Consider the following 17,542-nt stretch of genomic DNA (forward strand, 5'->3'; position numbering starts at 1 on the left):
TCTAGAACTTGCTTGAATTCTCTTGATTGATTGATTGCGATGAATAATGCACCGAGGCACGTTTTTGTGAGCTTGAGCCTTTGTAGCCTACCCTTGAATATTATTATCCCTTGCTAGCCCCTTTGAGCCTTATTGAAAGAAAAATGTTTTGATCTTACTTCTTTTTGAAAACCACATAATTTTTACAAAAAAAAAATAGAGATGATTTTCTTGAAGTTGATCACCTAACTTGTGATTTGAGCACAATGCTCATCATTAAGTTTGAGGTTGCTCTTGGGATTTGCAACCTATTAAGTTTGGGGTGGGGTACTAGAGAACTAAAAGAAAAATATTTTGAAAAAGTTTGTGAAAAAAAAAAATGAAGAGAATGTCCCTCATGAAAAGAAAGGAAATGGTGAAAGAAATGAAAAATAAATAAATAAAGAGAATGCAAAATGCATAACACCTTGTTTGAAAAAAAAAAAGAATAAAAAAAATAAATTTGTCGAGGGACTTCTTTGTGAAAAAAAAAAAAAAGTGAGCATGGAATGAGTTCACACATTGTGAATTCATTTGCATGAGGAAAAAAAATTGTGAAAACTAAGTTCTCTAGTATGAATGTGATGATTTTTGGGAGATCAATTGATTTGTCCACTTTTGTTTGAAATAGGTGATCTTATAAGCTTCAAGTTTTTCTACCTAGCTTCCCAAAAATATCCACCCTTCAATAAACCTAAGCCCCGCTATAACCTGAAAAGTCCTCGAAAGGTGCATATTCATTGTATGTTGATCGATTTTTAGAGTCCTTGCAAGCCTATGGTAGAAAGGTGTAGATTGTGTTGATTGAGTGTATATCCCTAAACACTTGAGAGAATTTTGGTGAGATTGTGTGAAGAGAGAATTGAGCTTGATGGATGAATGTTGGATGAATTGTTTTGAATTTCCAATTGGTTGTTAGTAGATGAAAGTGACCTTGAGCATGATAATTTTTGTAAAATGACATGTTTTGTTCTTATTGATTACGGAGATAGATTAACATGAATGTTTTGTTTGGTGTTTGAGGTTGAGTTGCACTCTTTTGAAAGCATTGTTCCTTGAGGACAAGCAACAGATTAAGTTTGGGGTTGTGATGAATCTTCATCAGTCATTATTTTTAGAGTCTTTTTAATTAAGTTTTTAATATAATTTTATTAGTGTAGTGTTTAATTTAGAGTCATTTTAAATAAATTGCAAATTTTGGTTTATTGAGTCAATTAAATGTTTTTCTCTATTAAAATAATATTTGGTGTAGTTTCTATTTTCTTGATTCAATTTAATAGGTTTATGGTTAAGTGTGGTACAAATGGTAAAAGAAGAGAAGGACTTTAATAAAACTGGGCCAATTACAAGAAGAAAACATGGGTCATTTTCCTTAACCCAAAACCAAGAAGAAAGGGAATTAGGTTGGCACTTGAAAGAGGGGAGAGAGACATCACGTAGAAGGAGGCTGGGAGAGACTGAAAGCAAAGTGGGAAATTAGGCAAACACGCAGCAGGACGACGTGACAGAGAGGTGCTAGCTTGGCTTCAAGGAAGGCACGGGAAGAGTGGACAAATTCAAAGCAATCCATTTTTGGTTTATCCCTTTTAATCATCCTTGTTTCTTTGAATATTATGTCTAGCTAAATTTTCATGATTGGTCCTTAGGGGATTCTAATTGTTATTTTTCTTGAACAATGTGATTATCATATGATATGATCAATGAATTACGAAGTTAGTTTCTTCAATTATTCCTTGTGCTTAATGCTTTACATGACTTGATCAATTGTGTGATGATTTCAATTATTTGTTTTACTATAATGATAGGAATGAATGATCGATCTAGGAATGATTGATCAATTAACTTTCACTTAAGACATTTTGGATTGTTAATTGAGATTAAAAGATTAAAGTTTGTAAACCTCAATTGATCATAGATTACCTAAGACATTAGGGGTCGATGATCAAGAGAGAGGATTATGTTACCAAGACATTGGGCATAATTATTTTTGATTTAATCTAATCGTGAAACTAAATTGAGTAAATTCGTTATTATACATGAAATTACCAAGAGAAGTAGTAATTAGATGAACCAAAAGGATCAATCGTTTTTCTTCCATCAATTTGAATCCCAAGTTATTTCTAAGTTTATGATAAAAATTCAAACCAAGTTAAACTCCCCCCTTTGCATTTTAATTATTAATCCTAAATTAATTTAATTGTTTTGTCGAGATTGAAACAATCCCTGCGGATACGAACTTTATAAATTTTATTACTTGACGGCTATTTGTACACTTGCAAATTATTCATCAATAACAAAGAGAGAAAAATATCCACCATGAGGTTTATATGTAAAGGGGTAATATATTTTTCATCAATACTAGTGTTGCTATCAACAACAATATGTGCAGTTTATTCAGGGGCAGAATTTGAAAATAAAAATATAAAATCAGCTACTTTTATTTCTGAAATGTTTGAAATGGGTCCCGGGAAAGTCGCAGCTAAAACATTTTATGATGTTGAATTTCCAAAAGGTCGTGTTGGAATCAAGATCTTTGATGCTGAACTAGTCGATGAAGAAGGAAATTCCGTACCATTATATGAAGCATACCTACATCATTGGTTTGCTATAAAATACCAAGAAAAAGATTGGAATATGTCAAAAATCATCCCTAAGGATCCTATGGAAGGTGCCATTTACATTAGAAATGACGGAACGTGTAATACTTATATTCTTCCAATTTATTGGGGTTTGGGAGCTGAATCACGAGGAACAAAATCAAAAATTCCAGATCCTTATGCTGTAGAACATGGAAACCCTTCAAAAATTCCATTTGGATACCAAGAAAAGTGGCTCCTGAATCTCTTGATCATTGATACACGTGGTACAGAAGATAGAGAAGGTTGTACTGAATGTAGGTGTGACCATTTCAATTTGCCAACGAATTTTTATAATGTCACAGTTGGAATTGATGGAAAACCATTGGGATCAAGTTATAAAGGAGGACTCTTTTGTTGCCAAGATAATTTACAGTGCAAATTGCAAAAGGATTTTGAAGCACCTACGAGAAAGCTTGCCTTGAGATACAAAATAACATGGGTTGATTGGAATCAACAACAAATTCCTCTAAGGTTTTATGTACTTGATTCAACTGATCGAGTTAGAACAAATGGTTCCCAATTTATTCATGATTGTCAGGTAAACAAGGAATTATTTGTAATTTTGTTTATGATATTTTTCTTCACATTTTTTATTAATTTATTTAGAATTTTTAACTATAGATAGATTTTATAAATATAATTACTAATGTAATTTAAATATAAAAAGAAAAAACAAAAACATATTCCTACATCGAACAAGTCATAAAACAATACTCAAAACAGTTAATTTGTCCAAGAAGTGTCGTGGCACCGGTAATAGTTTTACCTTATGACCTCAAAGCATGAAGTTCGAATCCCTTCAGAAATAGTTGTCAAATGATCACATACACCACTTTAATTAATGATAATTTCTTCTTCACCAATATTTTTAATTTTAAAAATTTCTAGCAGTAAATTTATTTTTCTTCACCAGTATTCTTTAAACGTAATATATATGTACATTTTTGTTTAACTCGATGGTTACAGGTAGAGTTTACAGTTCCGCCAACTAATGGTAGAAACAACGCTCCTCATATTGAAAAGGCAAACATCCCAATGGAAAGAGGTGGTTATCTCATCTACGGCACCGCTCATATGCATAGAGGTGCCATTAATGCAACTTTATATGGACAGGTAAATTCATTTTATATAAATAATTATTTCATTTTTCTTATATGTACATATAATCTTTATCATTTTAGATGGCACACATGCTTCATTAAACTATGTGTGCTTGTCATGTTTCTTAAGCAATACAGTTTATTCTTTCTATATTATGGTAAAAATGTCATATATACTTTTAAATCATCCTTCATCACCTCTAAACATGATAATATTTTGATTAATATAGGATGGAAGAATTTTGTATACTTCAAAACCAAAATATGGAAAAGGGAAGAAACCAGGAAATGAGAAAGGCTATGTTGTCGGGATGTCAGGAAGTTATCCAGAATTAGGTTCAACCAAGATTAAGGATGGTGAAATTGTGACTATAGAAACAAGATACGAAAGTGGCTTTAGAACTGGAGCTATGGGACATATGTACATCTATTTAGCAGACCGATTACCAGACAATACAAATACACCTACTATGGCGTAGAAATTCTATATTTTATATGTCATCATGTAATTATGATATTTAAATAAACAAGTTATTATTAATCAAGAGGAAAAGTCATTAATTTCATGTGTATACTGCGAGTCTTTCACTTTCTAATCACACATACTCTTGAGGTTGTGTAACACCCTAGTTTAATAAGGATGCAACTTAAGGCTATTTTTCATTCATTAATCTTAAAACAAACACTAAGAAATACAAAACTTGAAACTTTATGCGTTTAAATTTGTTATATTAAAAGTGCAATTTTAATATCGTAGAAATTAAAACCAGAAATCTTTCCTTATTTGATTAAAGGACATAAAATAGACCGTGATTCTAATTTTTCTCTATTTTATTTAAGACTTCACAATTGAAGTTCTATCCTAAAAACATAACGTATTTTGCAATAAAACTCAGAAACATAGAATGACAATAAAGATCATTTAAGATGTTTCTAGCCTTCGCCATGTGTGAGATATAGGCAAAAATCCACTCCAAATATAAAGTCATTAGATACATAGTTAAAATGTCTAGATAAACACTAAAATTCATAAAGTTCGAACCGTGCTAACTTTGACACTTAGAACCATCAGTTGACACTTAAATCGGTACATAATGACCACTTATGCCTAAACCATAGTCTTATTATTGTGAAGTCAACGATGATAATAACAGATCTTAACAATCTGTTTCTTTATATTCATGCATTCCGCAAGATGTATTTACTCAGGTACCTTAACCTGGTGCAGATCCAATGCGAACATACCCATTTCCATGAACTTCGAAAAATTGCACTATTATTATACATTTATTACATTATGACCTCCTTGAATATCTCCTACATCACCTAATGCATCTAAACACGCAACCCTGATTCTCTCCCAAATATCGATCGCTCAGTTATAATTGCGACAATGATGATTATAATGATTGAGATGATGATGATGATGATTATTATTATACTCCCTCCGGTATTTTTTATAAGAAACAATTTGATGAAAAAATTGGTCATTTTTATAACAAACAATCATTATGTAAAACCCAAACCCGTTATTTAATTAACTCTGCCTTTATAAAATCTTTTTCGAAAATACGCAGCGGAAAAATTGAAAATCTGATTATAAAGCGCTGGTTTGAATATCACAAAATACAAAATCCTCCGCATCAACACGATGCGTTATAAGTTATACAAAGCCAATACTTTTCACAAAGAATAATTCTTATATGAAAACATAAGCAATTACAGAGTAATTTTCTAAAGGAATTTATATATATATATATATATATATATATATATATATATATATATATATATATATATATATATATATATATATATATATATATATATATATATATATATATATATATATATATATATATACAAAACCCCTTTTCTCCCCGTGTCACAATCAGAGCGGAGCTTCACCACGCTACTCGGACAAGCTAACATATAACCTGTCAATCTGGATATCTGAACCCCCAAAGGTTCCAATTAACACAAAGCAGAGAGTTAGTTTACATGATCAATAAAACAAGCATAAGAATGCACCTACGCTTTACACCACTATCATGCATACTACTAACTCACACGCACATTCATCAACAAATATTCCATTATAATTTACCAGACAAATTATAATTCAAACATCACTTGTACGTCAACAATTATCACATAATCAATCATCCACAAAATACACCAAACTTATAGTTTCACGTCGTCTCGGACAATACCAAAACATCAACAAATACATTGTTCAGATTATGGTCATGACGGACCCTGCGTTGTTCATTTTATAGTCATGACGGACTCTGCTCCTCACATACGGATTAACAATCAACATTTACCAAGTATGTGTCAAACATCATTTATCATAAAATGCACACAAAATCCCTAATGCAATCTAATGCTTCACATTCATGTTATGTCCTCTAGACACCTCTAATGCATGTGGTACCATCGTCTTTATCAGGGTATTTCACCTCCGATATCCTTCTTTATCAAACAAATATAGTTCGATATCCTTCTTTATTGGACAAGCCAATATCCCTAAATATTCATGATGCATGCACTCAAAACTCATGAATATATCCACCAACAATTGTGGCATATAGCCCATCAACAATAACGTGGAACACTATCTGTAACACCCAAACCCGTTATTTAATTAACTCTGCCTTTATAAAATCTTTTTCGAAAATACGCAGCGGAAAATTGAAAATCTGATTATAAAGCGCTGGTTTGAATATCACAAACTTCATTCAAAGATAATACTAATACATTTATCTAGTAAAATATTCGAATGAACTAAAAACAAAACCTCGCATCGAACGATGCGTTATTAGTTATACAAAACGGATACTTTTCAAATGAAAGCTTAAGACCAACAGAGTATACTAAGAGGACTACATGCATATACATATAAAAACCCCTTTTTCCCGTGTCTCAATCAGAGCAGAGCTTCACCATTGCACTCGGACGAGGCTAACACATAACCTGTCAACCTGGACCCCCAAAGGTCCAGCAATTAATACAAAGCAGAGAGTTAGAAAACATAAACATAAATATAAGTGAGAGTAGTATACTACACACTTCACACGCTATCATACATTTCTAACTCACGCACATACATCGTCAAATACGACTACAAATCAATCATTCATTTACAAACACACCAATCATATAGTTTCACGTCTTCTCGGACACTACCAAAGTGTTCATTTTATAGTCATGACGGACTCTACACTTGTTCATTTTATAGTCATGACAGACTCTCCACTTGTTCATTTTATAGTCATGACGGACTCTACTCACATACCAAGTCATGGCAACAATCACAGTATTAAACAATTAGTAAATACCAAAGCTTAACACATACGGAAAACACATTACAATCCAATCAGATATTGTCACATAACAATTATCAAATACATGTGCATTTACCCTAATGCATCTAATGCCAATTATCCCATGTCATGTCATCCCTAGACACGACTAATGCATGTGGTATCATTTCCACGTTGTTCAGATTTCAGTCATGACGGACTGTTCAGATTATAGTCATGTACGGACTGTTCAGATAATAGTCATGCACGGACTGTTCAGATTATAGTCATGCACGGACTCTACATCAGTTTTACATCATGCAGGATGCTGCTATTCACCCCATTTAAGATGAACCCAGTTTTACATCTTGTTGGATGCGTCGGAACTTACCGAACCACCTTATCTCCCTTGGATAAGCTCAATAACAGTTTTATATCATGTAGGATATGGTTATCATCAACCATCTCTCCCATAAAGAGGAGTCACACAGTTTTATATCATGTTTGGATATGGGCTCCAGATCTCGGATAACATAATCCCATCTTCGGCCACTTTTCATAAACATAGTCCATTTTCATCAATTATTGGAATTCACATGATTCCCATAACACAATTATTCATGAATGCATGATTACTTTTAAACACATCAAATACATGACGCTATCTAGCTCGAAGCTATTCATTCACTGATGCGGAAACACAATTCCAACATCTAACACATTAGGATAACACAATATCCTATCACTCCAATCATAATTATTCACATGATAATTATCTGCATAACCATTTTTATACACATAAGGTTTCATTTACACTTATGTCATAAAACACACATCATTTCCTTAACATTGCAAATTAATGCTAAAACATCTCATTGCTCACTTTAAGCTACAACTTATTGCATACACGTTTATCAATCATATAACGATTAACAATAAGCATTAACAACATCCACATGTATCAACAAACATGTAAGGATACCCTTAAACCATGTTACAAGTGCCTAATTACACTTACAAACATTAACAAAAATTGCTGTCACAGAGGCCTTCGCTAAGCGAGGGCTTAGCGAGACATGGCGAACCTCACCAGGAAGTCACCTGCTCATGGCGAGCTTTGGCGAGCTTCAGCGAACATGTTCGCTACAGCGAACTCCTGGTCGCTTAGCGAACTACACCAGAAAAATATTTGTTCTTGAGTTTCTCTAAGGCGGTTTAACATGAAATCCACTCAAAAATCCATCTAGACATGTTATAAATTCTTATAAACAGCTAATTCAAGCATATATGGTATCAAGGAACATTAATCATCCCTTCCAAACATCCAAATACATCAAACAATCAAAATCATGCCAATTTCTTGCAAAATAAGCAAAGTTGCATAAACATGCAAATCATTGATCAAACATCTACATATTCCCATTTTCAACTCCCCAAAGTTGTTTACCTCATCTACCATGAGTTCACTACACATGTTAGGATCAAAAGAATCCATTTTTCCATTAAGAAAATCACCCACAAAACCCACAAGAAAATAGAGTGGAAAGAGTTTGGGAATGGAGGAATCGACATCCTCCCCTCTTTCGAATCACTCACGAATATGTAATCTAACTCTCGTACCTTAGCTCGACGAATCCACAAGCTTGCTCTTCTCTTTCTCTCCCACGAGCTCCTCTCTTCCTCTCATGAGCTCCTCCTCTTGCTCTTTCTCAAGAATTGTAACTTATGAGACTATTCATGGTTGACTTGCTACTTATAGCTCTCTCTATTCTCATGGATCAAAGCCCAATTGGCTAAGCCCAATAACCACTTACACGCCCCAAGGCCCAATCAACATAACTTCTCGCTCATTAACTTACGTTCTCGCTAAATGATTATTTGCCGCTTAATAATTTAATTATAAATCACGCCCTCGCGTAATAAAATAATTAAACAACGAATACTAAATTTTGGGTCGTTACACTATCCAACGTCCGTCTTTATTAAGATAATCAATACCTTAATATCCGTCTTTATCAAATAACATAATTCGATATACTTCTTTATTAGAATAACGTAATTCTAATATCCTTCTTTATTAAGTTGATTAACACCTTAATATACTTCTTTGACATTTAAATAAACATCATCATTCATCAACAAGCTATCATCACATAAACATCAACACAACCCTCATGCAATTAATATATAACAACTACATTAAGCATGCCTCAACTCATAAAACAAACACCGGAATCGGAGTCTACACGAAAAACTGAGTAAAATAGGTTCCGGGGTCGAAAACCCTCAAAAGTCAACCAAAAGTCAACATTTTCAATCCTGTGAACAGTGCCTGCGCTGGGGCGCCAGCCTTCGTCACAAAACAGAGTCAAAATGGCATTTCTAGACTTCTCTGGGCGCCTGGGCGCCACTCCTCTAAAACGGTGCGCCACAGACAAATTGTGCAGGATTTCTGCAGGACAGCCTCTCATTGCAACGATCATAACTTGGGCTACGAAAGTCCAATGGAGACGCACATATACTCGTTGGAAAACTAACAAACAGGGCTACAACTTTTATGTTGGCCACTAAAACTAGTTCACAACGAAAAGAGGTCATAAATGCACGTAAAGGTTCAGACCTCATAGATAACAATTTTCTACATTTCTTATTTCAAACTCTAAACTCTCAAGACTCTCACATAGACCATTTTTCATATTCTAAACTCCATCACACATATATACATACTCAAAGCACTTACAAAAGTCCATTTAAACATCAATACATCATTCATTGCTTATTATTCAAAGAAATTCATGAACATTTTGCAAAACTCATCAACACTTTGCAAATCATTGAGCTTGGCTAAGGCCAATCTAGGGCTTAGGCAAAGCACACCAAAATAACCACACATCAACACAATCAACCAAGCATATTCATAAGCACTTAAACACAAGTATTTTAACCATCAAAAACACTTATACACATAGTTATGATTCCATTTATACAAGCTTGTGAACATATCAAAATTCATCAAGAACACAAACTTTTTCCTTAACAAACATCTACATATTCCCTCATACAATCATGTCATGAATAAATAACATCTCATGATCTTTTCCTTTCAATGATTCATGAAGAAAATCACCCAAAACCCCAAAGAAAATGAGTGAGAGGGTTTGGGAATGGAGGCCTAGACAACCTCCCCTATCTTGAACCACTCATGAATCATGGAAACTAACTCTCTTACCTTAGAAATTTGATGAATCCTCAAGCTCCTCATGTTCTAGCTCTCATGAGCTCCTCTCTTTCTCAAGCCCTAGAACCCTCTTGCTTTGCTCTCTTGCTTGCCCTAGCTTAGGGATGATGATCCATGAACTCTCATGTTTCCAACAAGCTTAAGATGGATCAATTTGGTGAAGGTATGAAATTTTGGTGATGGAAGAGAAAGAAGAATGAAGATACACGGCCAAGGAGGAAGAAGAAGGATGAGTTTTGTGATTTCCTCTAAGTCACCAAGTTCACTTTCTCTTGCTCTTATCTCCTTTCCACTTTATTGACTTTTCTTACAACCAAGCAATGAAAATATCTCCCCTCCCACTTGCTTAACATAAACCGCCCCCTTCCCACTTGTCTTGGCCCATTGGGCCAAAAGCCCAATAACAAATCCAAGGCCCAATAATACGGTTCACTCACGTAACGCTCCTAACTCGTGTATTAACTTATATTCGCGCCAATTAATTATTCGCCGCTTAATAAAATAATTATGAATTACGCCCTCGCGTAATAAAATCATTAAATAACGAATAATAAATTTTGGGTCGTTACACATTAAATTTATTCTTACAATTTTATTTCTACCCTTATTAAATTGTATCAAATTAATCCATTCCAAAGCTGATCAATCCTTATCATGCGATACAAATAATAGGATAAACTTAATTGAAATAAATATATGAATGAAACTTTGGAATGAAGCTTTGATGGTGAGTGATGTGTGGCTTGGGAACAGTTTTACCAAGGGCCCACAGTGGGCGCCAAATGTTTTCGCTAATATTCCTGAGATCTGACCGGCGTATTTGTATTATGACTCAATAACGAAGGTCCCTGGTCCTATGCATCCCTAAGTGAATAAGGAGTCAGAGCCACGTAGTTCTATTGGTGACGGGCGGTCTGATATTAGGTTTTATTAGTAGTTTGGTGAAAGAAGAACTACCCTCTCAACTGTTGTCATACCCATATATATAGAGAGAGTATGGTGGGGTAGTGGGTGAGGAGAGCAGATCCTCTCATGTCCAAATTGGACTGCAGGGGATGTAGTTTAATCCTCCACCATCCAATTTATTTATTTGAATGAACAGTAAACAACAAAAAAGAAATGGAAGGCTGAGATCCAACATGAGGGAATATGGACATGAGAGGATCTCCTCTCGTGGGTGAGATAGTGGAGAGAGCCCTAGAGAGGAAATAGGAAAGTTGGAGATCATCGAGGAGGAAGGGATCTCATGTGTTCCTATTATTCCAGATATACCTGTTGGTCCATGACCTGATCTTATCCATATCCACTTGGGATGGGTGATCAAGCTCACGAAACTCGCCTAATACATCTTTTAATATAAGGTGACGGGCCCATCAAGCTTAGTGAACTCGCCCAATACATCTTCTTTTTAGAAATTATGGCTACAAGTTTGAGTACTCCATTGATGAACTATAATGAAAGAGTATGCATCAATGATAAATCAAAAAAGTTTGCATCAATTTTTTTTACTTTATTTTTTACTAACATGATTTTACATTAAAGAGGATTGTAGTAAAATAGCTCAAGTAACTTAAGCCACAAGCAATATTATTTAAGTAAAATGACCACTAAAACCATGCATATTTTAGAGGTATCAGTAGTCCCACCACAACCTAAATTATGACTTTGTTTGTTGAAAAAATAGATGATAGTAGATAAGATAGTAAATCGTTGTTGAACTTAAAGTGATAACATAGTTGATTGATCTTCAATTGTTTAGTAAAACTAGTGGTTAAACTAATGGATAAATATAAAATGAGCTAATGTCTGTAAAAAAAAAAAAAAAGAGCTAATGAAAGGTAAGATATTGTTAATTATTTATATTTGTATATATTGTCATTACACTAGTACAAATATGACATATTACACAAGTATTTTACATCTGACGAGCATATGTCAGATGTAAAATGCTATATGGAGTAGTCTTTTCATCTGGTTTCAATATCCACAGATGTGAAAAATATATAGACAAAACGTTTTACATCTAGCCACAATATCCCCAGATGCAAAGCTAAACGCGGTGGCAATCCTGTAATTATGGTAAAAATTGTCTAAAATAATTTCACATATGACCATAATATCCCCGGATGTAAAAAGACTTCAAGTGATTTTTTTTGTTTGAATGGAAATTATTAAGTGTGGAAGGAGTAAAAAAAAAAAACATAATATCTTCTCTCTCTCAGATGCACGCACGCGAAACAACCTAACTTCGGATTCACTCGATCTATCGCTCCCTCTCTCAATCACGATCTCACTATACCTCTCACTCGATCAGTTTCGTTCTCTCTCACCCTAGATTCACGATCGAACTCGACATCTCTCTCTCACACTCGTTCTCTCTCGAACCCTAGCCTCCAATCCGTTTCACTGAATCACAAATTCCAATTCCTAATTGAAGAATCAAGGCTTACTGAACCCAAATCGAAGCTTAGTGGAACGAATCAAAGCTCTCTCAGCTCGTTACAGAGTCATAATTCCACCGCCTCTTCTCTCGATCTAAAACTGGTGAGTTTTAACGATTAAGGGTTTTTAGGTTTTAGCATATGTTTATCTTTCATTTTAACCTTTGATCTTTGATTTTGATGACTAAGGGTTTAATCCTGGGTAATTTTCTGTAATCTCTTCTACTTTTGCTTTTAGTGTTGTGAAATTCATTGTTTTTTGCTTCTCACCGCCTCTGGTTCCCTTTACATAGATGTTCAATATTTGTGTATCTTGTAGCCACTAACCATTACATAGATGTTTGGGTGGGGAACCAATCTCTGGCGGTACGCTTCCCTCGGTTGTTTTCTATTTCGATTCAGCAACAATGTAAAGTAAGTGATATGGGGATGATGGATGGTGACGGCTGGAAGTGGAATCTGTTATGGAGGAGGGATTTCTTCTCGGAGGAACCTTTTTATCAGTAGTTGTTAGCAGTAATTGATGGTTTTCAGCCTACAGCACAAGATGATGGTTGGAGTTGGAGGCCTGATCCTGCGTCGGGGTTTACGGCGAAGTCTGCGTATCAGAATCTTATCTTGCTGCATCGCTCTGAAACTGAGATGGATCATCTTCGGAACTTTGTCTTCAGTAATATATGGAAAAGCGACGCGCCGTCAAAAGTTGTAGCTTTTTCGTGGCAATTGATGCTTAATAGAATTCCAACAAAGGCGAATTTGACGTTGAGAGGGATTGGTAATGATATGGTCTGCTCCTTCTATAATGTGACTGCTGAAAATACACTTCATATGTTCCTTCACTGTGGAACTTCGGCGAAAATCTGGTATGAGCTTGTGCAATGGATTGGCCAGGAGTTGCTGCTTCCACCGAGTTTTAGCCTCTCCTTCTCTATGATGGTAGGGTGTGGGACTGGTAAGAAAGGTAAAAAGGGGCTTATGTTAATTTGGCACGCGTATATTTGGACAATTTGGCGTACTAGGAATGACCGGATCTTCAATAATGTGGGAATTGACGCTGAAGATGCGGTGGAGACTATTAAACGTCTGTCATGGATGTGGTTTATTGGGCGAATGGCAAGAAGACCTTGTCTCTTTTATGAATGGTGTTGGAACCCGGGAGATTGCTTTCACTGCTGATGGTGTGTGCGGGTTGCTTAGGGCTGAGGATCTACTATTTTGCTGGTGTTAATGTTATTGCTGCTGCCTTCTATGTTTGTCTGCGTTTTTGTTTTCAAATTAAAGGCTTCCTTTTGTGGCTTTTTGTGTTGTAGTGATCCTGTACCTAGGCTCTCCTTTATTCTTGTACTCTTAACTCTATAAAGTACTACTTGTGCTTTATGGGTTCTTTATATATAAATTTTGGCTTTTAAAAAAAATCAATTAATTATTTGAATCCATTTATATTTATTTACTATTGATTATACTTAATCTGTTAACACAAGATATATTGAAAGAAAGTGATCAGTTCAGGCACACTTTTTTCTCACTATTAAGCTATATATGCTTCTCTGTATGACTATCTTGTGTTTCAAAGGGACTTGTTGATATGCGGATCTCTGAATGTAACTTATATTGTTCAATTGTCATTTTCTGACTCAAGCAGTGCTACTCTTGAAGTTTGTAGATCATGGACAATGGCTGAATTATTTACTACGTTAACAACTATCACATGGGTAAAAAACTACATAACCTTAAAGTCTATTTATTTACACATTGTTATTTCCTGATGTTTGTTTCCTGTTCTATTTTACTTGAAGATACTGCTTCTGATGTTTTTCTAATGTTATTATTGTTGCAGATTATTAGGCCAACATAGTCATCAAACTAAAATGTTCCTAGAAATCAAAGAAAAGTTTAAAGAAGCTGATAAAAATGGTATTGTTATAATAATATTAAAGTTTTGTTTAGTTTTTTTGTTCATTTTTTTCCCTAGTATAAACTATTTGTGTACTTGTAGATCTTGAAGGCATATTAAATATGAAGATTCAAGATTTGGATACTGTAGAGGAACTTAGAATCAAAAGAGCGGACAAACATGGAATTGTTAATTATGAAGATTTAGAGATTGCTATTGCATCCGAAAACGTTGTTCAAGTCTGTGGCATGAAGATTTAGAGATTGCTATTGCATCCGAAAACGTTGTTCAAGTCTGTGGCTTTGTCAACATCACCTTGGTAATCATAGTTTTGATAGTTGATTTACACTTGATGTATGTGTTAACTGTACTCTAGGCTATGTTAATTACTTAAGTTGGTTAGGATGTATTCTATCTAGCTAAAACCATTTTAATTACTTAAGTTTTAGTCATGTTTTAGTCATTTTAATTACTTAGCATGATATCTCTCTTTTATTCACCAGGTTCTTTAGGAAGTGTATTGTGATTTTGTTAGTTTTATGTGTGTAATTACTTATTGATTAATCAAAAGCATGATATCTCTCTTTTATTCTTCAGGTTTGTGATTTTGTAAAACTAAAAAGGATCATGTTCTTGATTTTTAATTTAGGTCAGTTCTTGATTATTGTATGTTGTGAAGTTATGTTTTGGATGCTGGTATGTGGGTTGGATTTAAAAAAAAAATGTAGGATTTTAAAAAACAAAAATGCAGGATTTTTTAAATTTTTTTTTTAAAAAAAGTGACGATTTTACATCTGTGGAAAGCTTGGCCATACGAAACAGAGGTAAAAAGTGTTGATTTTACATCTGGCGTAAGTCAGATGTAAAACGCGTAAACTTACTACTTCTTGTATGTCTACATCTGACAGGCTTCAGATGTAAAATGGGTTTTTGGCCAGATGTAAAAAGTGTTTTCTGTACTAGTGTTATCAACAACATCGTGTAAGAATATAGATATGACAATATTAGCTAATATCTATAAATAGTTATATGATTTCTCACAGCACTTAATATAAACAAAAGACACCCTTAAACACCCAACAAAAAGATAGACTTTCACATCAGTTTGGATCAATTGGCCCAAGTCATGCCAGATTGAGATATTGTTAAGCCTTTCAATGTTATAAAAAGATGCATCTGAAGGAAAATTGTGATTAAAAGGGCAGCGGAATTTAAAATTTTCCTTTGTTGATCCTTACGAATGAGCATGATTCGTGTTAAGAACTTTTACCTCTTGTGAAGGATGAGATTTGATTCACAATCAAAATTGATCACGAGCGTTGAAGATGAACGGCAACGCCTCTAGCTAGTCCACACAAACAACAACCTTCAAGAAGAGTGCTAGCTCCAAGGATGAAGGTTTTAGTGAGAGATGGGAGGAATTAGGATTTAGGGTTTAGCAAGAGAATTTTCTTCAAGTGATTTTCTCACTATCACAAGGGTTCTATTTATAGAATTCCTTGTCTTGTGCACAAAGACAAAAACACTTGTCATTGGGCCCAAATTACACTAAAGCCCTTTTCATTAAATAACCAAAGGGGCGCTTACCCCATGTGTCATGTACACATGGACGCTCCCTCACCATACCATATGGTGTACCGCTTATTTAATTACTGTGATACCCTTATCACATCTCCATATTCCTCTGAGGTACACCGTACCTTACGGTGTTCCTTATCTCACACTAGGCTGTCCTTATGTGTGTGACCCTTGTAGGTTTCCGTAACGTTGGCAGTTATACATTTAATTATAACAAACAGTGAGCGGTATCTAGCAACACATCACTGCTACCCAAGTCACGAAATTGTCTTGTGATCTGACAAACCTTATCCGTGATAATGCTTATGTGCATAATTACTCTTTTGCCCCTATGTCTATATTGAACACAAGGCATACACTGTGTCACCCTTGTTCGATTCAATATTGGGCCCTTAGACATTTATCCTGTTATGCAGGACGGGCAAATTCCATCTAGGTCACTCATGTCCCTCAGCATGCTTTGTGAAGTACCCATTAACTGTCTTTATGGTTATCCTGTTACGGACAACGTTTGATCAGCAACAAAGTATCTGACTCTACATTTAGGGTCCATAGTGGTTTCAGGTCGGAGGGTGGTATACACCACTATCACCATGAGAGCAACTTATGACATCTTGCATAACATTATATGTAGTACTCTCATAGCGGGTCAATCCAGTATAAATATTACTCCTAATATTTATACCTATGTCAAGACTTGATAACTCTTTATCATATGATCCATGAGATGTGATCATCAGTCTATCTTCATAATAGTCCCTATGTTTTATTATTATCTCAATTCATAATAAAACTCGACTACGGATAATTTAAGAATAGTTAAATGGATTCAACTATTCTAGGGACTTTATCATTTTGGACATACAAACATAATAAAGAAATGCCTTTTATTTATTAATAATAGATTGATACAAGCATCAAAAGTATTGGCCTCTAGGGCTTACACCAACATAATCCACGTTCATTTGCACCAAAAAATACTTCATCACCATAACAAAGAGAGAAAAATATCTACCATGGGGTTTATATGTAAAGGGGTAATATATTTTTCATCAATACTAGTGTTGCTATCAACAAAAATATGTGCAGTTTATTCAGGGGCAGAATTTGAAAATAAAAATATAAAATCAGCTACTTTTATTTCTGAAATGTTTGAAATGGGTCCCGGGAAAGTCGCAGCTAAAACATTTTATGATGTTGAATTTCCAAAAGGTCATGTTGGAATCAAGAGCTTTGATGCTGAACTAGTAGATGAAGAAGGAAATTTCGTACCATTATATGAAGCATACCTACATCATTGGTTTGCTATAAAATACCAAGAAAAAGATT

At 34.5% G+C, this 17,542-nt stretch overlaps 2 protein-coding genes and 2 long non-coding RNA genes across 5 annotated transcripts in view; 3 read left to right on the forward strand and 1 right to left on the reverse strand.

Annotated features, from left to right (window-relative positions):
- Positions 1-2,334: 2,334 nt before the first annotated feature.
- On the forward strand, positions 2,335-4,236 carry LOC123895929. The gene is made up of 3 exons (XM_045946394.1): positions 2,335-3,195; positions 3,624-3,770; positions 3,988-4,236. The coding sequence occupies exons 1-3, from the start codon at positions 2,335-2,337 to the stop codon at positions 4,234-4,236; spliced, it is 1,257 nt and encodes a 418-aa protein (XP_045802350.1).
- Positions 4,237-5,634: 1,398 nt separating this feature from the next.
- On the reverse strand, positions 5,635-10,647 carry LOC123897795. The gene is made up of 2 exons (XR_006805122.1): positions 10,292-10,647; positions 5,635-5,710 (listed from the first exon to the last, which is right to left on the reverse strand). It is a non-coding gene; the product is annotated as an uncharacterized LOC123897795 (long non-coding RNA).
- Positions 10,648-12,461: 1,814 nt separating this feature from the next.
- On the forward strand, positions 12,462-15,227 carry LOC123898874. 2 transcript variants are annotated; one of them, XR_006805455.1, is made up of 4 exons: positions 12,462-12,844; positions 13,061-14,453; positions 14,579-14,655; positions 14,738-15,227. It is a non-coding gene; the product is annotated as an uncharacterized LOC123898874 (long non-coding RNA). The 2 variants fall into 2 exon arrangements; XR_006805454.1 differs by having other exon boundaries at positions 12,462-14,453.
- A 2,134-nt stretch (positions 15,228-17,361) lies between these two features.
- The window catches only part of LOC123895930, a 1,767-nt gene continuing 1,586 nt past the window's right edge, over positions 17,362-17,542 (forward strand). The window contains exon 1 of the mRNA XM_045946395.1: positions 17,362-17,542. This exon is cut by the window's right edge and continues 548 nt beyond it. Within this exon, the coding sequence (XP_045802351.1) occupies positions 17,362-17,542 (181 nt within the window).

The sequence above is a fragment of the Trifolium pratense genome, linkage group LG7 (assembly GCF_020283565.1).
Source record: "Trifolium pratense cultivar HEN17-A07 linkage group LG7, ARS_RC_1.1, whole genome shotgun sequence".
NCBI lineage: Eukaryota > Viridiplantae > Streptophyta > Magnoliopsida > Fabales > Fabaceae > Trifolium > Trifolium pratense.

Coding starts and splice junctions, on each gene's coding strand:
- LOC123895929 (XM_045946394.1), top strand. CDS start 2,335: ATGAGGTTTATATGTAAAGGGGTAATATATTTTTCATCAATACTAGTG. Junction 3,196..3,623: donor AATTTATTCATGATTGTCAG/GTAAACAAGGAA, acceptor CGATGGTTACAG/GTAGAGTTTACAGTTCCGCC. Junction 3,771..3,987: donor ATGCAACTTTATATGGACAG/GTAAATTCATTT, acceptor TGATTAATATAG/GATGGAAGAATTTTGTATAC.